This window comes from Sinohyriopsis cumingii, chromosome 16, assembly GCF_028554795.1.
Source record: "Sinohyriopsis cumingii isolate HCF-2022 chromosome 16, ASM2855479v2, whole genome shotgun sequence".
NCBI lineage: Eukaryota > Metazoa > Mollusca > Bivalvia > Unionida > Unionidae > Sinohyriopsis > Sinohyriopsis cumingii.
In genome coordinates, this window is record NC_142976.1 from 29,431,437 (window position 1) to 29,459,356 (window position 27,920).

Below are 27,920 nucleotides of genomic sequence, written 5' to 3' on the forward strand. Positions count from 1 at the left end.
TAATGGGGTGAGCTATCCAATGTGGAAAAAATTGTCGTTATGATTATTGTGCGCTTTATTTACAGAGTGTTTGACGTGGAAGTACCGGCCCAAAACCTTGTCTGGTTTGTGGAGTTGTCGTTAAAGGAAAAACACAATTGTATGTATCTTGTGGTGGGACAAAATCTCGTACGTTGGAAAGATACTTCGAGATAAATTATTCATATGATGTAAAAATTACAAATCAACAAGATTACCATGACCTTTATATTACAAACAATACAACTGATCAAATTAGTGAATCTTTTGAACAAGTCAGTAAAGACTCGTCCAGTACCCCTTAGGTCGATTAATCCCCCCCCCCCCCCATGTTGCTCATATCATGAATAAAAATATTCACATTTTATAACACATACAAAAGCATGACGATGTGTCATGTATAGTTTATGTCGCTGTTCGTTGGTCATTTCAACGGTTCCATGTTTGCTTTTTTTGGTGTCTTTTTTCTCTCACTCCCCTTTGACAGCCATTTTCTGTGTTCACACCCGTCAGCTGCTTCCCGCAACTAAAATTAAACAGCGGCGATGCCAGTGGGTATAATAAACAGATTAATTCTTAATTGATATAATTAATAACATTCATCTATACATAATTATTTTTAACAAGTATACATTTACAGTTTTTTCCCTTCTAATTATGCGGTTGATTAATTTTATTCGTTTAATGGCTCTAGAAAAAGACCCCATATGCGGCCATATTTGGTTTATATGTACCTGTTATCCGCTAGAGGGCGCTAAACTTGGATTGTATAAATCTATCAGGGAACCAGTTTATATAAATAAGGCCTTATTAACACTGGTTTTGTATTTGGTTTGTAAATGAATATTAAGCAGAAACCAATCCGTTTTAAAAAATATATGTGCAGATAAGATGTAATAATATGTTTGTCTAATAAAATAGCATATTCACAGGTTATAGTAGTCTAACAAACTTTCATTTCTGAATACGAAACTATGGTTAAAGATATTACCAAAAATTTTAAGCATGAGTTTACATGTGGAGTGAAGAATTTAATAAGACTTTTGCAAAGAACCAACAGTTCCTGTTAATCGAATAGACGCAACTATTTTAGCATATACATAACTTTACAATGACAGATAAATGTGCACTCAGGGACGAAGCAAAGAAGCACGTACGTGCACTGCTTCTCTCCTCTCCTGTTCCACTTACTGTTCAAGAGTTGGAAAAGGATTATCACACTTTTATTGGGGAACAGCTGCCCTATAGAAAAATGGGATACTCCTGCCTCAAGGATTTTTTTAGAGACATAAATGATGCCGTGCAGATTATTTGGAAAAATGGGATGATGACTTTGCAAGCAATAGCAGATGAAACTAACATGCATATTCAAAAACTTGTATCCAAGCAAAAAATTTCCAACACCAAAAAATATGCAGTGTTAAGAAAAGGTAGAGGTCGTGGCCCTTCGGCACCACAAAGGTTTGGAGGGGCAAGTCTTTACCGACCTCCACCATCATCAAAGCCTTTTATTCCAGCCTACATTCGAAATAACATAAAACAGTTGTTTCATTCATTTCCTCAAGGTGTTCAGTTGACTGATTTTGATAAAGCGTTTTCAAGACGATTTGGTATGCAGATAAATTACCAGAAATATGGATTTCATTCTATGAAAGAATTTCTTGGGTCTCTGCTAGATCTAGTCCTTCTTCTAGAAGAAAAAGGTGACTGGCTTGTACTGCCTGCTGATTCATATAAGAAATTGAAAGAACCAACAAAACTTGTCAGTCCTCTTAGAAATTCAGAAGCAGCAGTTCCTCAGAGAACAGTTAGTAAAGTTAAAAGACCTTCCAAAGGAAGAGGTAATTTCAAGCATACATTCAGTGTGTCCTGCATGATAATGGGTAGTGTCAAGATATACAAATGGATTAAATGATTTACCATCTTGAAGTTACTAATATTTAATCAATAATATATACATGGTTACATCCAATATGGCTGATAGATTGATTCGTTTGGATGGTGAGGGAAGCATATGTCTTATTTTAGTACTTGCACCACATTGGTTGTTACCAGTTATAGCAGTTATTAGTATGCGCACCACTTGGTTATTAATGGTTTTTGAGATCTTTGCCTTTTTTGTTATTAGGACCATTTGTTCTTTCATACTGTAAAAGGTCATGTGATTGGTCAATCAAAACATTGCCTGGATGGCAAAATAATATTGAATTACTGTGAACTGGAAAGACATTTGCCCAACTATACTAGTAACAATATAATTTTATATACATGAATTGGTTCAGTAATCATTAAATATTACATAGATAAAATCTGTAACTTTGAAGAAAAAAAATTGTCATAGATCCCAAATCTTTTGCTATTCATTGTGGTAGCACTGAGATGTCATCTCTATCAGTCAATGAAAATTGTAATAAAATTAGAAAGGTGCTCAAATTAATTGTTCCTCAAGTACAGTATCAGTGTAGATATTGCTTGTAGGGATGGTTATGTGCCTCAAGTAGAGTATCAATTTAGATATGGCCTGTAGTGATGATCATGTTTAGTGTCGATATGGCCTGTAGTGATGGTCATACAGTGCTAAAAAATCTGACATCACAGTGCCTGGGCCCCTCCAATTTCAGATCAGGACTTGTCTGCATTCTAAGTGAAGTGCCCATTGTTCTTTTTGAGAAGAAAACAACTAATCTGCCTGCGAAAACTTTGCTAGTGCTGATGAAATGTTGAAATTTATTTTCAAGTTGTTGAAAGATTAATAAATATTTATATTTCACCCAATGTATGAACCATATTCATATGGAGATCATCGATTTATGATGCTTTTATTGAAAGCTGTAAACCTTGTATACAAAGTGGAGTGCATGACATATGAATGGGAAACAGATTGCCTTGGTTACCTATAATTATTTCTCACTTGGCTTTAACACACCTGTGATTCTGTCAGCATTAGTACAAAATACCATTTTCAGCACTACGTTACTACAGCAGAAGACTTCCATTCAACACTAAGTAACTTTTAAAATGTTTAATAAATGTAGGCAACATGTTTTCAATTTCTTATAAACATTTTATTTCTTGTGATAGTTACATATATGTTATCATTGTAAAGAAAACAATTTCAGGTAATGAAAAGGTAAGTTAAGGATAAATTTCATGGTATTCAATCAAAAAAGTTAAATAACACGTTTAAAGAGGTCTGTGTTTGATGTTCTTACAAATCATGGTGTGAATAAATGCAATATTGTCACATTTCGGAAAGCCACATGTAGGTAACACTATTTTACAGGTGTTATAAATGTATGCTCTTTATGGATATAAATATGCTTAAAATCATATGCTGGGAATGGGATCATGCCAGACTAATTTAACGGAAGTCCAAGACAGATTTTTGGCTTGCAAATCATTTACTTGTGTCACCAATGAAATACGAAATGCAGTTAGAATTCTACCTGGACAAACATGTCATATGACACAATTTCTCCAAAATTGGACCCAACCATCCAGAATTTCTCACTTTTTGACAAATACAATTAATTCTTGTCAAAAATCATAAATTCCTTCAGTATATAAAGTCTATAAAAAGCCAGTATTTCAGATAACAATACACAAGTCCACCATGTCTTGTTTTGTTCAGGTCGACGACGCGAGAAGTCGGGAGGTAGCAATGAAAGGTCTAGTAACAGCATGGATGGAGAAGGGGCAAAGAGTATTGGTTCCATGGATGCAGCAGATATTTCCATACAGTTCGATGATGATGTGGGGATAAATCATTTAGTTCAAGAGGAATTGATGCAGGTATTGATTTCTTTGGTTTTGGTCTTGCCAGTGATTAATGAGACATAGGTAACATGGTTCAGGCATTGGTGTTGTAGCATGGTTCAGGCATTGGCGTTGTAACATGGTTCAGGCATTGGTGTTGTAACATGGTTCAGGCATTGGTGTTGTCGGCAGTGTTATGGTTCTGCTGTGCATGTGCTTGTGATTGATGCTGTTTACTGCATGAGAAACATTTTTGAGGTTGCTGATGCCTGCATGTGTAACATTTTTGAGGTTGCTGTTGCCTGCATGAGTAATATTTTTGAGGTTGCTGATGCCTACATGAGTAATGTTTTTGAGGTTGCTGTTGCTTTTTTGAGTTTGCTGACGGTTGTATGAACAACAATTTTGAGGTTTCGGTTGCTTGCATTGGTAGCATTTTTGAGGTTGTTGATGATTGCATGAATAACATTTTTGAGGTTGTTGATGATTGCATGAGTAACATTTCTGAGGTTGCTGATGCTTGCATAAGCAACATTTTTCATGGCTATTGTCTGCATGAATAACATTTTCATTTTAAAGTTGTGGAAGTCTACATCAGAACTGTTTTAGGGGTTGCTGATGCCTGCATGAGTAACATTTGTGAGGTTGCTGATGTCTGCATGAGTAACATTTTTGAGGTCGCTGATGTCAGCATGAGTAAAAGTGTTTTGGTTGCTGATGCCTGCATGAGCATCATTTTTGAGGTTGCTGATGTCTGCATAAGTAACATTTTTGTGGTTGCTGATGCCACCATGAGTAACATTTTTGAGGTTGCTGATGGTTGTGTAAGTATTGGTGTTGCTGATGGTTGCATGATTAACATTTTTTAGATTGCTGTTGCCTGCATCAGTAGCATTTTTGAGGTTGCAGAGGTTGCATGAGTAAACCTTTTTGAGGTTGCTGATGTCTGCATGAGTAAAAATGTTTTGGTTGCTGATGCCTGCATGAGTAACATTTTTGTGATTGCTGATAGTGTTTATATTTAAATGACAAGACATAATAACAATTGCTTTATATTTAAATGACACTACATAATACAGTTGCTTTGTATATATATATGACAACACATAATACAATTGCTTTATATTTATATGACAATACATAATACAATTTTTTATAGTTATATGACAATACATAATGCAATTGTTTTATATTTCAATAACAATACATAATACAGTTGCTTTATAAGTAGTTGTCAAGCAAGGCAATCTTATCTGTGTGGATTAAATGAGTTACCAAAATATTTTCATAAGGATGGTAATAATGACGATTTTGAAAAGGAAAAATTTCAGGAAAAGTGGAGGGATAACATGTAAGAATTTCACTGAGTCTGATCTATTTCTCCAGAGATATAAGTCAGACTGTGACTGCAAAAAAAATATGTCAGAAGCAAGTGTTTGAATTTTGGGACAAGTCAAAATGTGTATAAGAAAGAAAAAAAAATTCTGAAACCACTTTTCTTTCCTGGACAAGTGGATGAAATTTTTTTTTCAATATATCTTGTGAATGAAAATACTATTTGATAACATTTGAATTATTGAAGTTGAATAGCAGTCAGATTTTTAATGGAAAATTCCATAGATAATTCATATTACAGTATTCGTTTAGGGCAAGTTTATGGTACCATAGATAATTCATATTTCATTATTCTTTTAGGGCAGATTTATGGTACTTTAAATAATTCATATTTCTGTTCTTTTAGGACAAGTTTATGGTACTCTAGATAATTCATATTTCATTGTTCTTTTAGGGCAAGTTTCTGGTACCCTAGATAATTCAAATTTCAGTATTCTTCTAGGACAAGTTTATGGTACCCTAGATAATCCATATTACAGTATTCGTTTAGGGCATGTTTATGGTACCCTAGATCATTCGTATTACAGTATTCTTGTAGGGCAAGTTTATTGTACCCTAGATAATTCATATTACAGTATTCTTTTAGGGCAGGTTTGTGGTACCCTAGACAATTCATATTACAGTATTTGTTTAGGGCAAGTTTCTTGTACTCTAGATAACCATATTTCACTGTTATTTTAGGGCATAATTGATGTCTACTTGGGAAATACTAGCATGAACTGAGATTTCATGTTCAAGACGGTGTGGGTTGACATATCTTTTAATACTAGTTGCTTTATTCAGCTAAATAGAGTCTGAGATGTTCACATGAGGCTTAATGCCATTTTTGCTATGTAGTTTACCATGGGATGTATATTGTACATGACCTGACAGGGTAACAATATGGTTAACCATTGGATGTGTATTGTACATGACCAGACAGGGTAACAATACAGTTTTCCATCGGATGTATATTGTACATGACCAGACAGGGTAACAATACAGTTTACCATCGGATGTGTATTGTGCATGACCTGACAGGGTAACAATACAGTTTACCATCGTATGTGTAGTGTACATGACCAGACAGGGTAACAATACGGTTTACCATTGGATGTATATTGTACATAAACAGTCAGGGTAACAATACACTTTACCATTGGATGTGTATTGTACATGAGCAGACAGGGTAACAATACACTTTACCATTGGATGTGTATTGTATATGACCAGACAGGGTAAGAATACACTTTACCATTGGATATGTATTGTACATGACCAGACAGGGTAACAGTACATTTTACCATAGGATGTATATTGTACATGACCAGTCAGGGTAACAATACAGTTTATCATCGGATGGGTATTGTACATGAACAGGCAGGGTAACAATACACTTTACCATTGGATGTGTATTGTACATGAAGTCAGGGTAACAATACAGTTTACCATCGGATGTGTATTGTAAATGAACTGAGATTTCATGTTCAAGACGGTGTGGGTTGATTTATCTTTTAATACTAGTTGCTTTATTCAGCTAAATAGAGTCTGAGATGTTTACATGAGGCTTCATGCCATTTTTGTTATGTAGTTTACCATGGGATGTATATTGTACATGATCTGACAGGGTAACAATATGGTTAACCATTGGATGTGTATTGTACATGACCAGACAGGGTAACAATACAGTTTTCCATCGGATGTATATTGTACATGACCAGACAGGGTAACAATACAGTTTACCATCGGATGTTTATTGTGCATGACCTGACAGGGTAACAATACAGTTTACCATCGGATGTGTATTGTACATGAACAGACAGGGTAACAATACATTATTCCATTAGATGTGTATTGTACATGAAGTCAGGGTAACAGTACAGTTTACCATCGCATGTGTATTGTAAATGAGCAAACAGGGTAACAAGATAGTTCATTGGCTTCAGGTAATTTTGATTATATGTATGGTGAATTGTTTGGAAAATCTATATGACGTTCTTTCTTCCTACAGCTACTGGAGAAATCACCAGATGGAATTTGGAGTAACAACCTTCTTGCACTTTACAAGGTATGGCATGGGGTAACAACCTTCTTGCACTTTACAATGTATGGAGTAGCAACCTTCTTTTCACTTTACAAGGTATGGTATGGAGTAACAACTTTCTTTTCACTTTACAAAGTATGGCTTGGAGTAACAACCTACTTCAGGGTTCCCACACTACCGGGTAAAAGTCAGGAGAAATGATAATTTTTTTCCTGACCATGAAAAGTCACTCAGATTCACAAATATTGATGATTGAGCCATAACTAAACTGATTGCGAGTTAAATGTATCAAGTTCTAACCAGAATATTTGGAGGGTGCAGTATGGATCATTTGGGTGCTTGCAATAAACATATATGCTGAGTCAACTCCAATGCTCAGTGGATTACATTTGTCTAGTAGACTTTTATTTTCAAAGTCAGCTCGATATCTGTATCTTTCCTTAAATGGAAGGTATATGAAAACCAGTCTAGCATCACAAGAGGCCAACATGGTCATAGCAAAGTGTAGTCGCTTACCAGATGGCTTAGCAAACTTTAAACATTGTTAGATCGAGTGATACGTGCATGAAATTGATATGAAAAGTACTTATTTTCCAGAAATTGTGAGTATTAAAATCATGATGTCTTTAATCTGCTGAAAGACAAGATAAAACCACGGCGTTGATGAAATATGACCTTATACTCTCAGCTTGAATTGCTACGCATGAGTACACAAATATAATAACTGATCTTGTCAAATGTTGTAGAGAAAAAAATGAAAAAAAAGTTAAATGAAAGTCGTATACTGGTTGTAATAAAAATAAAAAGACGAAAGAACACAAAATTTTCCATATTTATGTGTTTCGAGAACAATTTCTGGAGTTTTGTTGTATCATGTGACTACCACATTGACATGTGGTCTCTGCTTAATAAATCAGACAGGCCAGATTGCTGGTTTTTACAAAAAGTATCTGACTTTCATTTAATATAATTGAATTTCTGTACAACAGAATTAAAAAGGAGTTTTGTTGATATCACGTGACTGTTGGACTTCTGATGTCGTTGTTTGAGATTTGTGAAATTATGTGTCTAGTAATGCAAATGGCGTGTACTGGGTCAGGTTTCGTCAATGCTGTAGTTTCGTCTAGTCAACGTATTAAAGGCATAGCGATTATAATACTTGCCATTTCTGAGAAAATAAATCATTTTCCTATCGATTTCATGCAGGTATCAGTCGATATAACACATTTAAATTTTCTAGGCCTGCTGGTAAGTGACTACCATATGTCGTTATGGCACGGTGGTGGCAAATTCCAGATTTTAGATATGCAATTTCAATGACCCCACACCCCTACCTTAATGTCCAAATATGAATAAAGGGGTGGGAATATTCGGAGGAAACCCGGATTAGAAAACAGACTGCTATTTGTTTTAAGCCAAATTTGTAGTCCAAATTGTTGATTCTTATAGCTGAAATTAGAAATTGTTGTCCCTTGTATTATATATTAAACGATACAAGCTTCTGTATCAATAAAGTTTTTTTGGACTGGTTTAACGAATTACAAGAAGACAAGTTGATTTTACAGAAAATTCGGTCCTTGTTTATACAACAGTATATAATTTTGAAGGTCTTTTGTCAAAATTTAAGTCAACCCTTTTGAAAATGTTTTTAAATGATGGATTTTTAACCAGATTGTCTTAAGGAGATTAGGTTGTTTGAAAAATCTTGTTTTGGATTTTATTGGCACAGATAAATTTAGGGTTAAACGCTTTGTTACAAGAGAAGATTCTAATGATTTGTGTTTATTGTTTTTTTATACTGTAATAGGAAACGTTTACTTTCAATAAGATGCAAATATAATTTGCTTCAGAATTCTTTAGAATTAAAGGGTTGAATGGAAACAAAACTAATGTTTGTTCATTATGTTGTTCCCACTTAGCTGGTCAGCAAAAAAGTTAGAATTTGTATTCTGTACATTGAAATGACTTTACATGCCAATTTATAGGAATATAATCAAACTTGTTTCGTGTAATACATTTTGTGGTTTTGTACATGATCGTCTATTCTGACTTCAGTGTTTTTGGAGAGTCTTGAAAGAGAAACATCTTTAGATTTAGAAAATGCATGTTCTACAATCTGAAATGTTCTTTAATTCCATACACTAATGTTCATATGTGAACCTTGAAAAAATTAATTTCATTCTGGAAAACCCTGGAAATGATCCTTTCTAAATATTGTATCTATGTGAGCCTTTCTAAACAATGTGTCTGTGTGAGCCTTTCTAAACATTGTATCTATGTGATCCTGTCTAAACATTGTATCTATGTGATCCTGTCTAAATAATGTATCTGTGTCATTCTGTCTAAACAATGTATCTATGTGAGCCTTTCTAAACAATGTATCTATGTGGGCCTTTCTAAAAATTATATCTATGTGATCCTGTCTAAACAATGTATCTATGTGATCCTTTATAAACAATGTATCTATGTGATCCTGTCTAAATGATGTATCTCTATGAGCCTTTCTAAATAATGTATCTATGTGACCCATTCTAAACAATCTATGTGACCCTTTGTAAACAGTGTATCTATGTCAGGGGTTGGCAACCTTTGACAAGTGTATCACAAGGGGCACATCAAGAGATTTTGTGTGGCACGTGAAGGGCAGCCAAAAATCTTGATTTTAACTGTTACTCTCTTACTGGTGGCAAGTGCTCATTCATTTTGTAATTTATCTGGAAAAAGTGACACACTCTGTAAAATGGCTGTTGATCCTTGATCTGTGTGACCTTTTGTAAATAACGTATCTATGTGACCCTTTGTAAATGATGTATTTATGTGGCTCTTTATAAACATTGTATCTGTGTGATCCTTTCTAAATGTATTTTTGTGACCCTTTGTAAATGATGTATCTGTGAAACCTTTTGTAAACAATGTATCTATGCAACCCTTTCTAAATATTGTATATATGTGATCCTTGGTAAACAATATATCTGGGGCCCAGTTTTGGTCAAAAAAGCTCTCTGTTATGGTTCACTGCCATCTCACCTCTGTCTGCGTGGGTTCGAGTCTCGGATCCGGCCAATGTGGGTATGTGAGGAAGCTTGCCAGTGGCTTCTCATGGGTCAGTGGTTCTTTTCGGGGCTTTCCCAGGTTCATCCTCCACCATTAATACTGGCCGCCATGTGCTAAAAAATGGCATTAAAACCTACAGCAACATCAATATATATATATATATGTGACCTTTTGTAAACAATGTATCTATGTAACCCTTTCTACATGATGTATCTATGTGCCACTTTGTAAAAATGTATCTTTGTGACACTTTCTGAATGATGTATCTGTATGACCCTTTGTAAAAATGTATCTTTGTATCTTTGTGACACTTTCTAAATGATGTGTCTGTGTGACCCTTTGTAAAAAAATTATATTTGTGACCCTTTCTAAATGATGTATCTATGTGACCCTTTAATCTTTTACTCTATTTCATATTTTACAAAAGATGCAATATTGTTAATTGCAGGATACATACAAAAAGGATCTGGTCTTCAATGAGTTTGGCTATTTGAGTGTGATTGAGTTTGTATCAGCCCTACCTGACATAGTTCATATTGAACGACCCAGTCCACAGGGGGACTGGAAACTTTACGATGCAAGAAAGCCAATGCCAAAAGAAACCAAAGGTGCTTTAGTTTGTTATTTTTTCACAATTGATTTATTAATTTGGGATATTATATAATATAAAGGCATATGGTAATACAGAATAAATTATAAAGATAGTGTACCTTATATGTGTGTATATATATATATATATATATATATATATAGAGAGAGAGAGAGAGAGAGAGAGAGAGAGAGAGAGAGAGAGAGAGAGAATTCAAGCTCTCTAACAAAGATGTCACCAATAATCGTGGAGATGAGATACGGCTACATCATGGGGAATGATACACGGAATCGCTGTAAGTTGAAGACAGAGCTGTTCTGACTCGAGGAATGAACTCTTTATTTTATTTTAAATTGGGATTATATGCAATAAAATATTGAGATAATATACATTGTAATATGAGCATAATATATAATATTAAAATATAGGAATAATTCTCATCATAAAATAGGAATAATATACATTGTAATATAGGGAAAATACACATTTTACTTTAGCTTTAATACACAATATAATGTATGAATAATACACATTATAATATATGAATAATACACATTATAATATATGAATAATGCACATTATAATATATGAATAATGCACATTATAATGTATGAATAATACACAATATAATGTATGAATAATACACATTATAATATATGAATAATACACATTATAATATATGAATAATGCACATTATAATATATGAATGATACACATAATATATGAATAATACACATTATATATGAATAATACATATTATAATATATGAATGATACACATTATAATATATGAATAATGCACATTATACTATAGCCTTGATAAACAGTATAATATATGAATAATACACAATATAATACATGAATAATACACATTATAATTTATATGAATAATACACAATATAATATATGAATAATACACAATATAATATATGAATAATACTTATTATAATATATGAATGATACACATTATAATATATGAATAATGCACATTATAATATATGAATAATATACATTATAATATATGAATAATACTTATTATAATATATGAATAATACACATAATATATGAATAATGCACATTATAATATATGAATAATGCACATTATAATATATGAATAATACACATTATAATATATGAATAATACACATTATAATATATGAATAATGCACATTATAATATATGAATAATATACATTATAATATATGAATAATACAAGTTATAATATATGAAAGATACACATTATAATATATGAATAATGCACATTATAATATATGAATAATGCACATTATAATATATGAAAGATACACATTATAATATATGAATAATACATATTATAATATATGAATAATACATATTATAATATATGAATGATACACATTATAATATATGAATAATGCACATTATAATATATGAATAATACACATTATAATATAGGAAAAATACACATTATAATATAGGAATAATACACAATATAGGAAAAATACACTTCATAATATAGGAAAAATACATATTTTAATATAGGAATGATACACATAATATAGGGATAATGCACATTATAATATTGGGATACTACACATTAATATAATAGATGGATAATACACATTATGATATTGGGATAATACACATTATGATATAGGGATAATACACATTATGATATTGGGATAATACACATTATAATATAGGGATAATACACATTATAATATTGGAATAATACACGTCAATATAATAGAGGGATAATACACATTATGATATTGGGATAATACACATTATAATATAGGGATAATACACATTATGATATTGGGATAATCACATTATAATATATGGATAATACACATTATAATATTGGGATATTACACATTATAATATAGGGATAATACACATTATAATATGGGGATAATTCACATATAGGGATATTACACATTATAATATAGGGATAATACACATTATAATATAGGGATAATACACATAATATAGGGATATTACACATTATAATATTGGGATAATACACATTATAATATAGGGATAATACACATTATAATATAGGGATGATACACATTTTAATATAGGGATAATACACATTATAATATAGGGATATTACACATTATAATATAGGAAAAATACACATTATAATATTGAAATAATACACATTATAATATAGGGATAATACACATTTTAATATAGAGATGATACACATTTTAATATAGAAATAATACAAATATTAGTGTAATATTACACATAACACACAATATAGGAAAAATACACATTATAATATAGGAAAAATACACATAATATAGGAAAAATACATATTATAATATAGGAATAATACACATTATGATATAGAAATAATACAAATACTAGTGGAATAGTACACATTGTAACACACAATATAGGAAAAATACACATTATAATATAGGAAAAATACACATTATAATATAGGAAAAATACACATTATAATATTGGAATAATGTACATTATGATATAGGGATGATACATATTTTAATATAGAAATAATACAAATACTAGAGGAATGCTACACATTATAATACAGGGATGTTACACATTTTGCTTTCTTTGGGAGAGCCTTTGTGAAGAGCTTGAGCCCAGGGGATTTAGTGTCATTCCGGTGAACATTCTGTACATTGCAGACTCTATATGGTTGTTATTCTTATATGGGCATAATAGTTGAGTACATTTAATTACTGACACAAATTGGGGTTCACAAGCAAAATTGTGAATGCATGAAACTTGGCAATGGCCCAAATGAAGTGAAGGGAGCCCTGTGACCATGGAACAGTGTGACTGTAACAAAGGCCCCCAATTTAAGGAAAGGTAAGGATAAATAAAGATGAGAATGCAATGATGTGGAAAACGCATGAACTAGGTTTTGAACTGGATAGTAATCCTGGTGTACCTATGAAGTTTCAATATTAGACGTACATATTTGATAACCAGTTAGGAATTCACATGTTTACTGATAGGTGATACAGCGGAAACGACAATGTAGCATAGGATGTGAAAATGAATGACTGGCATTTACAGCAACAACGTCTCGGAAATGTTTCAAAATTGTATGATGAATTTCACTAAGTACAGAAGTGGAATAGTGCATTGATCAACACAAGTGTGAACCGACAAGTGAGGCACACAGCCCTGACATCTGCCTCTACACAAAGCTAGTTATATTAGAGAACCTAATGTAGACAAAGAGGGGCCCAGCAAGGGTCCAGATAAGGATGCACTGTGTATTACTTAAACTACATTTAATCATTTCAATTATAATTTAGTGACTTTGCCAAGAGATAGTCTCTAAAACCTAGGATAAATGACTTTGCCAAGAAATAATCTCTAAAACCTAGGATTAATGACTTTGCCAAGAAATAATTTCTAAAACCTGGGATTAATGACTTTGCCAAGAAATAATCTCTAAAACCTGGGATTAATGACTTTGCCAAGAGAGAATGTCAAAACCTGTTTAGTGACTTTGCCAATAAATAATCACTAAAACCTTTACTGACTTTGCAGAGAAATAATCACTAAAACCAGTGTTTAATGACTTTACCAATTGATAGTCACTACAACCGGTAGTTAGTGACAGCACGGGTTGTAGTTGGTTTTAAGTGTGAAATTTAATTGTCAGTTGGTTTTAAGCATGATATTGCCATTTGGTTTCAGTATTTTTTGCTCCAGGTAAACACCTAAAAATAAAGTCAGTACATAATTTGTGAATGATAATTTTTAATCACATTTATTAATTGAAAACGACTGCATTGTGTTTCATGGTTAAACATTTCACCACAATGCTAGTGTTTGAAAATTGTAGACATAAGATTTACATCAAATATTTTCTTTGTTCTTGCATTGTAGCCTTTATTTGTACATCAAATATTTGCTTTTTTTCTAGCATTGAAGTCATAATTGTCAATGATGTATACTCTATGGTGATCAATAACATGTGAATGATCTGTACTGTGTGGTGATCTATCTATACCAAGTGGTGATCTATAACATGTAAATGATGTATACTGTACGGTGATCTGTAATATGTGAATAATCCATACTGTATGGTGATCTATACCATGTGGAGATCTGTAACGTGAATGATCTATAGTTTGTGGAGATCTGTAATGTGTGAATGATCCATATTGTATTGTGATCTATTCTGTGTGGAGATCTGTAACATAAGATTGATCTATACTGTTTGGCAGTTTATAGAGTGTGAATGATTTATACCGTGTGGAGATCAATAATGTGTGAATGATGTATACTGTGTGGTGATCTGTACCATGTGGTGAACATTACTGTGTGGAGATCTGTAATGTGTGAATGATTTATACTGTTTGGCAGTTTATACCGTGTGAATGATGTATACTGTGTGGTGATCTGTACCATGTGGTGAACATTACTGTGTGGAGATCCGTAATGTGTGAATGATTTATACTGTTTGGCAGTTTATACCGTGTGAATGATGTATACTGTGTGGTGATCTGTACCATGTGGTGAACATTACTGTGTGGAGATCTGTAATGTGTGAATGATTTATACTGTTTGGCAGTTTATACCGTGTGAATGATGTATACTGTATGGTGATCTGTACCATGTGAATGATCTATACTGTATGTTGGGTTTTTAGTGGGTATAAAATAAAGTGATTTTGTCTAGAAAGACATTTATTTAAAATTTTGCCAAGTTATATTTGCATTTGCTTTTATAAAGGTTATAATATTTCAGGTGATACATTTTTTTCTTGTCTCATATTTGGACAGCACTAAATTGCAAACAAAATCCCCACTGCTAGAATACCCACTGTAAAATAAACTGATAATGATATATTTTTCACTTCAGGGACCTCCATAAAAAGTCACCCGAGCCAGAAGAGAGTAGATGAGGAGCTTAAAGAGGTCATACAGAGACTTTTGTATTGTTACCCAACAGGAATAATGGTGGAGGATTTTCCAAGCCTGTTCCAGGTAATTTAGGACATGATGTAATTTATATTTCAATAATGTATTTTATGATATGGTGTCACACCAGATATTAGTGTGTGTACTGATGTTATGGTGCCACACCAGATATTACAGATGTGTACTGACGTCAAAGTACCATACCAGTTATGAGAGTTTTACTGATGTCATGGTGTCAGACAAGGTATGAAAGTGTGCACTGATGTCATGGTGTCACACCATATATGAGAATGTGTGCTGTTCACATGGTGTCAAACCATGTATAAGTGTGTGTACTGATGTCATGGTATCACCAGATATGAGAGTGTGTACATTTTGCCATACCAGGTATTAGTGTGTACTGATCTCATGGTGTAAAACCAGGAATTTCAAGTGTATACTGATGTTGTGGTGTCAGTCCAGGTAAGAGAGTGTTTACTGAAGCCATTGTGTCATGGCAGTTCTTACAAGTGTGTACTGAAGTCATGGTTTCACAACAGTATGAGAATGTGTACTGATGTCATGGTGTCACACCAGGCATGAGAATGTGTGCTGATGTCATGGTTCCACACTAGGTATTTCAAGTGTGTACTGATCTCATGGTGTCACACCAGATATGAGAATGTGTGCTGATGTCATGTTGCCACACCAGGTATGAGAGTGTGTACTGATCTCATGGTGTCACAGCAGGCATGAGAATGTGTGCTGATGTCATGGTGTCACACCAGGTATGAGAGTGTGTACTGATCTCATGGTGTCACACCAGGCATGAGAATGTGTGCTGATGTCATGGTGTCACACCAAGCATGAGAGTGTGTACTGATCTTATGGTGTCACACCAGGCATGAGAATGTGTGTTGATGTCATGGTGTCACACCAGGTATGAGAGTGTGTACTGATCTCATGGTGTCACACCAGGCATGAGAATGTGTGCTGATGTCATGGTGTCACACCAAGCATGAGAGTGTGTACTGATCTCATGGTGTCACACCAGGCATGAGAATGTGTGCTGATGTTATGGTGTCACACCAGGATGAGAATGTGTACTGATGGTATGGTGTCAGACCAGGTATAAGAGTGTACTGATCTCATGGTGTCACACCAGGCATGAGAATGTGTGCTGATGTTATGGTGTCACACCAGGATGAGAATGTGTACTGATGGTATGGTGTCAGACCAGGTATAAGAGTGTGTACTGATCTCATGGTGTCACACCAGGCATGAGAATGTGTACTGATGTCATGGTGTCACAGCAGATACGAGATTACTACTCTCACTTTTAAGTTGAGTTAAACTTTAAACTGCACAGACCCAGATCTGCCATTGCTTCATGTCCCAGCAGATCAGGCTCTATGTAGTTGGTTAGGAGTAATCAATAGAACAAACAAACATTGCTCTTCCAGCACATTATGCAGTGGTAGATCAGGGTCTACATTGTTTGCATTTTGCATTAATTTATAAGTGAGTACACATGTTCTTTAGGGATCTAAATGTAATTCAGGTCATACATATTAAGATTACCTTTTTAGGCATGTCCATTTTCCAGTTGCAGGTAGTTTGATAAGTACTTTTTCCATGGGGTTTGTTCCTCATAAAAGTTGCTTTTAGAACTGATATACTGGCATATTTAGGGTATGTTGAATCAAAGAAAGTTGCTTTTAGAACTGATATACTGTGGCCCTTTTCTGGCATGTTGAATAAAAAATGGCATGAGGAACTGACATACAGGCCCAGTTAGGGCATGTTGAATCATAGACATGGCTTGTAGAAATGACAGATGCCCAGTTAGGGCATTTTGAATCATAGACATGGCCTGTAGAAATGACATATATGCCCAGTTAGGGCATGTTGAATCAAAATGTGGCTTGTAGAAATGCCATACATGCCCATTTAGGGCATGTTGAATCAGAGATATGGCTTGTAGAAATGACATATATGCCCAGTTAGGGCAGGTTGAATTAGAGATGTGGCTTGTAGAAATGACATACCAGCCCAGTTAGGGCAAGTTGAATCAAAAATGTGGCTTGTTGAAATGCCATACAGGTTCATTTTGGGCAAGTTGAATAAAAAATGTGGCTTGTTGAAATGACATACAGGCCCATTTAGGGCAAGTTGAATCAGAATTGTGGCTTGTTGAAATGACATGTAGGCCAATTTAGGGCAAGTTGAATCAGAACTGTCTAATTGAGTGCTTAGAGCACAATATCATGATAGGAATGTGATGTTAAATTTTGTTTGGGTTCTAATTGGCTAGAAAACTTGTTGGTGTACAATGAATATTTTGTAACAGACTGGAAAACAATAGGGCATGGAATATTTTTAAAAAATTGCATAGTTTTTATTACCTGCCATAAGGTGGTACATGGTTCCTGTTATCAATTTAATTTCATACCAAAGCATCACTCCCTTCTAGAGCAACAGTTTATGTTCCATCTTTTGTGGATGGCTTGTACTTAGGGTAAGGAAGCAGCATATTGAGTTTGCGACAGAATGGACAGACAGAAGAAAAGGGTGTCAGCACAACAACTGGAGTCATCTACCCTGTACAGTTACCAAATTTTGTGGATGTCTTGAATATGGGGTAAAGAATAAGGCAGTTGTTATTGTGACTGAAAGAAGGAAAATGGTTTCTGGTCAATAACATAAGTTCTAATTGACAGACAGGGACCAAATTTTGTGCAAAGATCAAGATCACTGTGACTGAATGAAGAAAATTGATTTGTGCAAAATACTTTCATTGATCAGCTATGTTTCTTCACTGAAGTTGGTGAATAACATGCATGTTGGGTAAGAAAGAAAGCTGTTAGTTTTTCGCATAATAAATCTAGTTTTAGAGCAGATAACTTGGCCAACTTTTATGGAGAGTTTGCACTTAACATATGAAAGAAGCCTGTTGATTTTAGGAGAAAAAGTCAAAGGACAGGATAACAGGGGATCAATGAAAAGGGGTAATTGCAAAATAACTGTTTTTCTAGAGTAAGTTTCTTGATCAAACTTTGTAGATGGCTTGCACTTGGTGTAATACACCAGTAGAATTGGGTGTCTAATATTAGACACACCTTGCCAAAGCATGATACAGTAAAGCTGATATTGAATCAAAATAGAACAGTCCAAGTATTAGACCTGTCTAAAACATGTTATACCATATATCTACAAATAATAATTTTTGTATAGAAGGATATCTGGAATTGAAAGAACAGACATAAGAGAAACTGTTGCTCTTGGATGGGGGTGGGGTTTGGATAATTTATATATATAAATGGTCAGGTTTCCAGTGAATGAAAAAAAGACCTTAAAATCACTCAGATTAAGAAAATCTGGATATAAAATCAGTCTTGCATGATACTTGTCAATCCTGGTATGTTATGTCGACAGGCCTCATCAAAGACAATCCTGGTATGTTATGTCAACAGGCCTCATCAGAGTCAATCCTGGTATGTTATGTCGACAGGCCTCATCAATGTTAATCCTGGTATGTTATGTCAACAATCTTCATCAAAGTCAATCCTGATATTTTATGTCGACAGGCCTCATCAAAGTCATCCTGGTTTGTTATGTATACAGGTCTCATCAAAGTCAATCCTGGTTTGTTATGTATGTGGGCTTCATCAATGTCATTCCTGGTTTTTTATATATTCAGGCCTCATCAAAGTCAATCCTGGTGTGTTATGTATAAAGGTCTCATCAAAGTCAATCCTGGTTTGTTATGTCTGTGGGCTTCATCAGTGTCAATCCTTGTTTTTTATATATGCAGGCCTCATCAGAGTCAATCCTGGTTTGTTATGTCTATGGCTTTATCACGTCAGAACTGTTTTTTATGTTTATAGGTCTCATCAAAGTCAATCTTGGTTTGTTATGTCTGTGGGCTTCATCAAAGTCATTCCTGGTTTTTTATGTTTACAGGCCTCATCAAGTCAATCCTGGTTTGTTATGTATATGGGCTTCATCAACGTCAATCCTAGTTTTTTATGTATACAGGCCTCATCAGAGTCAGCCCTGGTGTGTTATTTATACAGGTCTCATCAAAGTCAATCCTGGTTTATTATGTCTATGGGCTTCATCAAAGTCAATCCTGTTTTTTATGTGTACAGGCCTCTTCAAAGTCAATCCTGGTGTGTTATGTATACAGGTCTCATCAGAATCAATCCTGGTGTTTTATGTATACAGGTCTCATCAAGTCAATCCTGATATGTTATGTCTACAGGCCTCATCAAAGTAAAACCTGGGATATGTTATGCCTACAGGCCTCATCAAAGTCAGACCTGGTGTGTTATGTATACAGGCCTCATCAAAGTCAAACCTGGTGTGTTATGTCAGCAGGCCTCATCAAAGTCAATCCTGGCGTGTTATGTCTACAGGCCACCTGGTTCACATGTCTCTTGGATAGAAAAGTTTGAAACTGAACTTGAGGTAGCTGTAGATAATGTTATAGACATTACTGTGATATGGGACATTGACTAGTCAGGTATAAGAACGCAAGTTGGCTGTAGATAATGTTATAGACATTACTGTGATATGGGACATTGACTAGTCAGGTATAAGAATGCTGTTGTCTGTAGATAATGTTATAGACATTGTTGTGATATGGGACATTGACTAGTCAGGTATAAGAATGCAGGTTGGTGGTATATGATGTTATAGACATTATTGTGATATGGGACATTGACTAGTCAGGTATAAGAATGCAAGTTGGTGGTATATAATGTTATAGACATAACTGCGATATGGGACATTGACTAGTCAGGTATAAGAATGCAAGTTGGCTGTAGATAATGTTATAGACATTATTGTTATATGGGACATTGACTAGTCAGGTATAAGAATGCAAGTTGGCTAAGCATGATTGAATATTTGGGTTTATATCTGCTTGTTACCTACAAGAGTCACTGAAGCATGTAATACACTCATTGGTCATGTTTATAGTAATAAATCAGAGAATATTATTAAGTACAGGTCTCTTATTTATCAGTAAGTGGCCACTGTCCAATTTGTATCAAATGCAAAGTAAAAAGTAAGGATAAATTTGATGCATAGCATAAGGTTATCTGCAATTGATGTTTCAGAAATTCAGTGATGATAACTTTTTGTTTGATTTAGTAAACTCCAACCTCTTCTGTTTAGGAAATGTAGATGAACCCACTGAAACACTTGAAATAGGGTACTTTATTATGAGCTTTGTTTTGGATCAACATTCTCCTTTAAAACTAAAGAGTATAACACCCTGAAAAACCTGCATGGCAGAGGACCGAAATCAATGAAACCAGACAGAATAGAGACTGATTTTTATAATGTTAATAATTGGCATAACAAGGGTGTAAAGATGTACTTTTGTGAATCTATTTGCCAAAAGAAATTTGTATCTTGTATCTGTTAAAAATACATAAAGTTCACATAGAATGTGGAAAATTCTGATTTACTCCAAATAGAAACAGTACAAACCCAAATCAGTTCGTAAATGATTAGGTAGTAACTGATGCATGATGTTGTTTAAAGATTGAATGAGCACTTCATTAATGTAGCAAATATAACTTCAAATATATCAAGCACTCATGCAAAAAGTAAAAGTTAGAACATTTTATTCAGTCAAAAGTTCTGAAAATATACAATTCATTGTTCCATGTGTAGAAGCAGCAAATGAAGTAAAAAAAATCATAAACCGTAGTGCTCTGTCTCTTACCTTTTTAATTAATCAAAGCATTACTCAGCAAATGAAGTAAAAAAATCATAAACCATACTGCTCCGTCTCTTACCTATTTAATTAATCAAAGCATTACTCAGCAAATGAAGTAAAAAAAATTATAAACCATAGTGCTCCGTCTCTTACCTTTTTAATTAATCAAAGCATTACTCAGCAAATGAAGTAAAAAAAATCATAAACCATAGTGCTCCGTCTCTTACCTATTTCATTAATCAAAGCATTACTCAGCAAATAAGATTATGCCTGTTTATTAAAAGGGTTCAAAGTCAAATCCAGATAATTCCAGACCAATATCTATTCTTCCAGCCATATCATAGACTGTTTGAAAGACATTTCCAGGCATCTCCATGGTTACTCTTCAAAGTACCATTGAATTACCTAACCTAACCTGGATTTAGATGAAACCACTTATGTCAGTCTGTGCCAAAATAAACTCACATATGAATGGTTGCTTGTGATGGACAATGGAGAATTAATAAACTCAAGAATTTATCCTTTATAGAGGATCAAAAGTTACCTACCACTCAACTGTCAATAATTATTTAACTTGCATTCATTCAATCCTCATTTGGACTACTGCTGCATGATTCATTCATTCCTCATTTGGACTACTGTTGCATGATGCATTCATTCATTCCTCATTTGGACTACTGCTGCATGATGCATTCATTCATTCCACATTTGGACTACTGCTGCATGATGCATTCATTCATTCCTCATTTGGACTACTGTTGCACAATGCATTAATTCATTCCTCATTTGGACTACTGTTGCATGATTCATTCAGTCCTCATTTGGACTACTGCTGCATGATTCATTCATTCATTCCTCATTTGGACTACTGTTGCATGATGCATTCATTCATTCCTCATTTGGACTACTGCATGATGCACTCATTAAATCCTCATTTGGACTACTGTTGCATAATGCATTCATTCATTCCTTATTTGGACTACTGTTGCATGATTCATTCAGTCCTCATTTGGACTACTGCTGCATGATTCATTCATTCATTCCTCATTTGGACTACTGTTGCATGATGCATTCATTCATTCCACATTTGGACTACTGCTGCGTGATGCATTCATTCCTCATTTGGACTACTGTTGCATAATGTATTCATTCATTTCTCATTTGGACTACTGTTGCATGATTCATTCAGTCCTCATTTGGACTACTGCTGCATGATTCATTCATTCATTCCTCATTTGGACTACTGTTGCATGATGCATTCATTCATTCCTCATTTGGACTACTCAGAGATGGTCCTGGCTTTTAAAAAGCTGTCGCCAAAAAATCGCCAACCTCAATATTTTGTCGCCAATTTTCAAAAGGTGTCGCCAGAACAAGTAGTGTACATTTTTTCAAGTGTTAATTTAGTCTATTAATGTAACAGGCAATGAAAATTACAAAAGATGGGTTAGTTAATACTCTAATTACAACAAGCATTAACAAAATGTTACAAAGTGTTACATGATTATCCGTCGCAATTTTAGGGCTGCCCACTTGTTGAATGCAGTTTCAAAGTCTAATTTTTCACATCTGTACATGCTGATTCTCATTAAATTCTCGAGAGATGAGATGCAGAGTTTATTTCTGATGTCATTTTTTATGAGGTTCATCTTACTGAATCCATGTTCACAGTCTACAGTGCTGACAGGTGACACCAGTAGTCTATCAGCAGCCCCCCCCCCCCCCCCCCCTTATGGCTAGCTTCACAAAGCTTGTAGGGCATTGCTTCCAAAATCCCAAGAATGATCACTGAATGCTGTATAAATTTTCTCGACAAGCAAAATAGGATCTCCATTCCCACAAATGAAACTTACACGAGTCAAGACCTGGCAATATTGGACCGTATATATAAGCATAAATTCACACCCAATTTGGGGATTCTTTCACTCCTGTATTTTGAGAAATAAATAATTATTATTAATTATGCAAAACTGTTTTTTTTTGCTATTTCTTGTTGCGGAGTTTAAGTCTCTGCAGCCGTAACATGGAATTGATGGCAAAAGGAAAAGATCAATGAGTAAAATGCTGTACTGGCGACAGATATAACTGTGATTGAGATTTTTTCCATTTGCTTTGTATTTATACGCAGTAGTCGGTACTTCAAAGGTTATCAGTTTTCTATGAAGGTTCAACAAAACTATTGTACTGGTATATGTAAAAAAAAAAAACAACAACAGAAGGATTAGCCATTCAATTAATTGTATCTGTTCTATTCGCGTCTTCAGAAGTCGGTCAGTTGTAGGTATAGTTCGGTAGCATGATTGACTGTAACACAGCATACAGTACTCAGCCCAGATGTCAGCATAAGCAGATTATGATGTAACAATGCACTGTAAAGGTGGGGTTGTCAATACGAACAAAGGATCGTTTGTGTAACAGATCGATTCCAATGCATTGCTTAGTCAAGTTTGTGGCTTCCTTTCATTCTCCCTTTTAATTTATCCAGTCCAAATCCATGATTGTATGTACAAATTAAATAACCAAAAAGTCTGTCGCCAAAAATATCGCCAGATGGGATATCGCCAGATGGGATATTTTTGTCTCCAATAAGGAAAAAAATTGCAATTTGTGACATTGGCGAAGCCCAGGACAATCCCTGACTACAGTTGCATGATGCACTCATTCCTCATTTGGACTACTGCTGCATGATGCATTCATTAAATCCTCATTTGGACTACTGCTGCATGATGCATTCATTGAATCCTCATTTGGACTACTGTTGCATAATGCATTCATTCATTCCTCATTTGGACTACTGTTGCATGATGCATTCATTCAGTCCTCATTTGGACTACTGCTGCATGATGCATTCATTCAATCCTCATTTGGACTACTGTTGCATAATGCATTCATTCAGTCCTCATTTGGACTACTGCTGCGTGATTCATTCATTCATTCCTCATTTGGACTACTGTTGCATGATGCATTCATTCATTCCTCATTTGGACTACTGTTGCATGATGCACTCATTCCTCATTTGGACTACTGTTGCATGATTCATTCAATCCTCATTTGGACTACTGCTGCATGATGCATTCATTCCTCATTTGGACTACTGTTGCATGATGCACTCATTCATTCCTCATTTGGACTACTGTTGCATGATGCATTCATTCATTCCTCATTTGGACTACTGTTGCATGATGCATTCATTCATTCCTCATTTGGACTACTGCTGCATGATGCATTCATTCATTCCACATTTGGACTACTGCTGCATGATGCATTCATTCATTCCTCATTTGGGCTACTGCTGCATGATGCATTCATTCCTCATTTGGACTACTGCTGCATGATGCATTCATTCATTCCTCATTTGGACTACTGCTGCATGATGCACTCATTCAATCCTCATTTGGACTACTGTTGCATGATGCATTCATTCATTCCTCATTTGGACTACTGTTGCATGATGCATTCATTCATTCCACATTTGGACTACTGCTGCGTGATGCATTCATTCCTCATTTGGACTACTGTTGCATAATGTATTCATTCATTTCTCATTTGGACTACTGTTGCATGATTCATTCAGTCCTCATTTGGACTACTGCTGCATGATTCATTCATTCATTCCTCATTTGGACTACTGTTGCATGATGCATTCATTCATTCCTCATTTGGACTACTGCTGCATGATGCATTCATTCATTCCACATTTGGACTACTGCTGCATGATGCATTCATTCATTCCTCATTTGGGCTACTGCTGCATGATGCATTCATTCCTCATTTGGACTACTGCTGCATGATGCATTCATTCATTCCTCATTTGGACTACTGCTGCATGATGCACTCATTCAATCCTCATTTGGACTACTGTTGCATGATGCATTCATTCATTCCTCATTTGGACTACTGTTGCATGATGCATTCATTCATTCCACATTTGGACTACTGCTGCGTGATGCATTCATTCCTCATTTGGACTACTGTTGCATAATGTATTCATTCATTTCTCATTTGGACTACTGTTGCATGATTCATTCAGTCCTCATTTGGACTACTGCTGCATGATTCATTCATTCATTCCTCATTTGGACTACTGTTGCATGATGCATTCATTCATTCCTCATTTGGACTACTCAGAGATGGTCCTGGCTTTTAAAAAGCTGTCGCCAAAAAAATCGCCAACCTCAATATTTTGTCGCCAATTTTCAAAAGGTGTCGCCAGAACAAGTAGTGTACATTTTTTCAAGTGTTAATTTAGTCTATTAATGTAACAGGCAATGAAAATTACAAAAGATGGGTTAGTTAATACTCTAATTACAACAAGCATTAACAAAATGTTACAAAGTGTTACATGATTATCCGTCGCAATTTTAGGGCTGCCCACTTGTTGAATGCAGTTTCAAAGTCTAATTTTTCACATCTGTACATGCTGATTCTCATTAAATTCTCGAGAGATGAGATGCAGAGTTTATTTCTGATGTCATTTTTTATGAGGTTCATCTTACTGAATCCATGTTCACAGTCTACAGTGCTGACAGGTGACACCAGTAGTCTATCAGCAGCCCCCGCCCCCCTTATGGCTAGCTTCACAAAGCTTGTAGGGCATTGCTTCCAAAATCCCAAGAATGATCACTGAATGCAGTATAAATTTTCTCGACAAGCAAAATAGGATCTCCATTCCCACAAATGAAACTTACACGAGTCAAGACCTGGCAATATTGGACCGTATATATAAGCATAAATTCACACCCAATTTGGGGATTCTTTCACTCCTGTATTTTGAGAAATAAATAATTATTATTAATTATGCAAAACTGTTTTTTTTTGCTATTTCTTGTTGCGGAGTTTAAGTCTCTGCAGCCGTAACATGGAATTGATGGCAAAAGGAAAAGATCAATGAGTAAAATGCTGTACTGGCGACAGATATAACTGTGATTGAGATTTTTTCCATTTGCTTTGTATTTATACGCAGTAGTCGGTACTTCAAAGGTTATCAGTTTTCTATGAAGGTTCAACAAAACTATTGTACTGGTATATGTAAAAAAAAAAAACAACAACAACAGAAGGATTAGCCATTCAATTAATTGTATCTGTTCTATTCGCGTCTTCATAAGTCGGTCAGTTGTAGGTATAGTTCGGTAGCATGATTGACTGTAACACAGCATACAGTACTCAGCCCAGATGTCAGCATAAGCAGATTATGATGTAACAATGCACTGTAAAGGTGGGGTTGTCGATACGAACAAAGGATCGTTTGTGTAACAGATCGATTCCAATGCATTGCTTAGTCAAATTTGTGGCTTCCTTTCATTCTCCCTTTTAATTTATCCAGTCCAAATCCATGATTGTATGTACAAATTAAATAACCAAAAGGTCTGTCGCCAAAAATATCGCCAGATGGGATATCGCCAGATGGGATATCGCCAGATGGGATATTTTTGTCTCCAATAAGGAAAAAAATCGCAATTTGTGACATTGGCGAAGCCCAGGACAATCCCTGACTACAGTTGCATGATGCACTCATTCCTCATTTGGACTACTGCTGCATGATGCATTCATTAAATCCTCATTTGGACTACTGCTGCATGATGCATTCATTGAATCCTCATTTGGACTACTGTTGCATAATGCATTCATTCATTCCTCATTTGGACTACTGTTGCATGATGCATTCATTCAGTCCTCATTTGGACTACTGCTGCATGATGCATTCATTCAATCCTCATTTGGACTACTGTTGCATAATGCATTCATTCAGTCCTCATTTGGACTACTGCTGCGTGATTCATTCATTCATTCCTCATTTGGACTACTGTTGCATAATGCATTCATTCAGTCCTCATTTGGACTACTGCTGCATGATGCATTCATTCCTCATTTGGACTACTGTTGCATGATGCACTCATTCATTCCTCATTTGGACTACTGTTGCATGATGCATTCATTCATTCCTCATTTGGACTACTGTTGCATGATGCATTCATTCATTCCTCATTTGGACTACTGTTGCATGATGCATTCATTCATTCCACATTTGGACTACTGCTGCATGATGCATTCATTCATTCCTCATTTGGGCTACTGCTGCATGATGCATTCATTCCTCATTTGGACTACTGCTGCATGATGCATTCATTCATTCCTCATTTGGACTACTGTTGCATGATGCACTCATTCCTCATTTGGACTACTGTTGCATGATTCATTCAATCCTCATTTGGACTACTGCTGCATGATGCATTCATTCCTCATTTGGACTACTGCTGCATGATGCATTCATTCATTCCTCATTTGAGCTACTGCTGCATGATGCATTCATTCCTCATTTGGACTACTGCTGCATGATGCATTCATTCATTCCTCATTTGGACTACTGCTGCATGATGCACTCATTCAGCCCTCATTTGGACTACTGTTGCATGATGCATTCATTCATTCCTCATTTGGACTACTGTTGCATGATGCATTCTTTCATTCCTCATTT

General features: G+C 34.9%; 1 protein-coding gene across 1 annotated transcript in view; it reads left to right on the plus strand.

Annotated features, from left to right (window-relative positions):
• Positions 1-1,015: 1,015 nt before the first annotated feature.
• The window catches only part of LOC149780127 (tudor domain-containing protein 5-like), a 222,523-nt gene continuing 195,618 nt past the window's right edge, over positions 1,016-27,920 (plus strand). Inside the window, exons 1-5 of the mRNA XM_089936896.1 lie at positions 1,016-1,859; positions 3,650-3,810; positions 7,160-7,216; positions 10,695-10,854; positions 15,677-15,801. Of these exons, the coding sequence (XP_089793022.1) occupies positions 1,130-1,859; positions 3,650-3,810; positions 7,160-7,216; positions 10,695-10,854; positions 15,677-15,801 (1,233 nt within the window). The 5' untranslated portion in view covers positions 1,016-1,129. The remainder of the gene's footprint in view (positions 1,860-3,649; positions 3,811-7,159; positions 7,217-10,694; positions 10,855-15,676; positions 15,802-27,920) is intronic.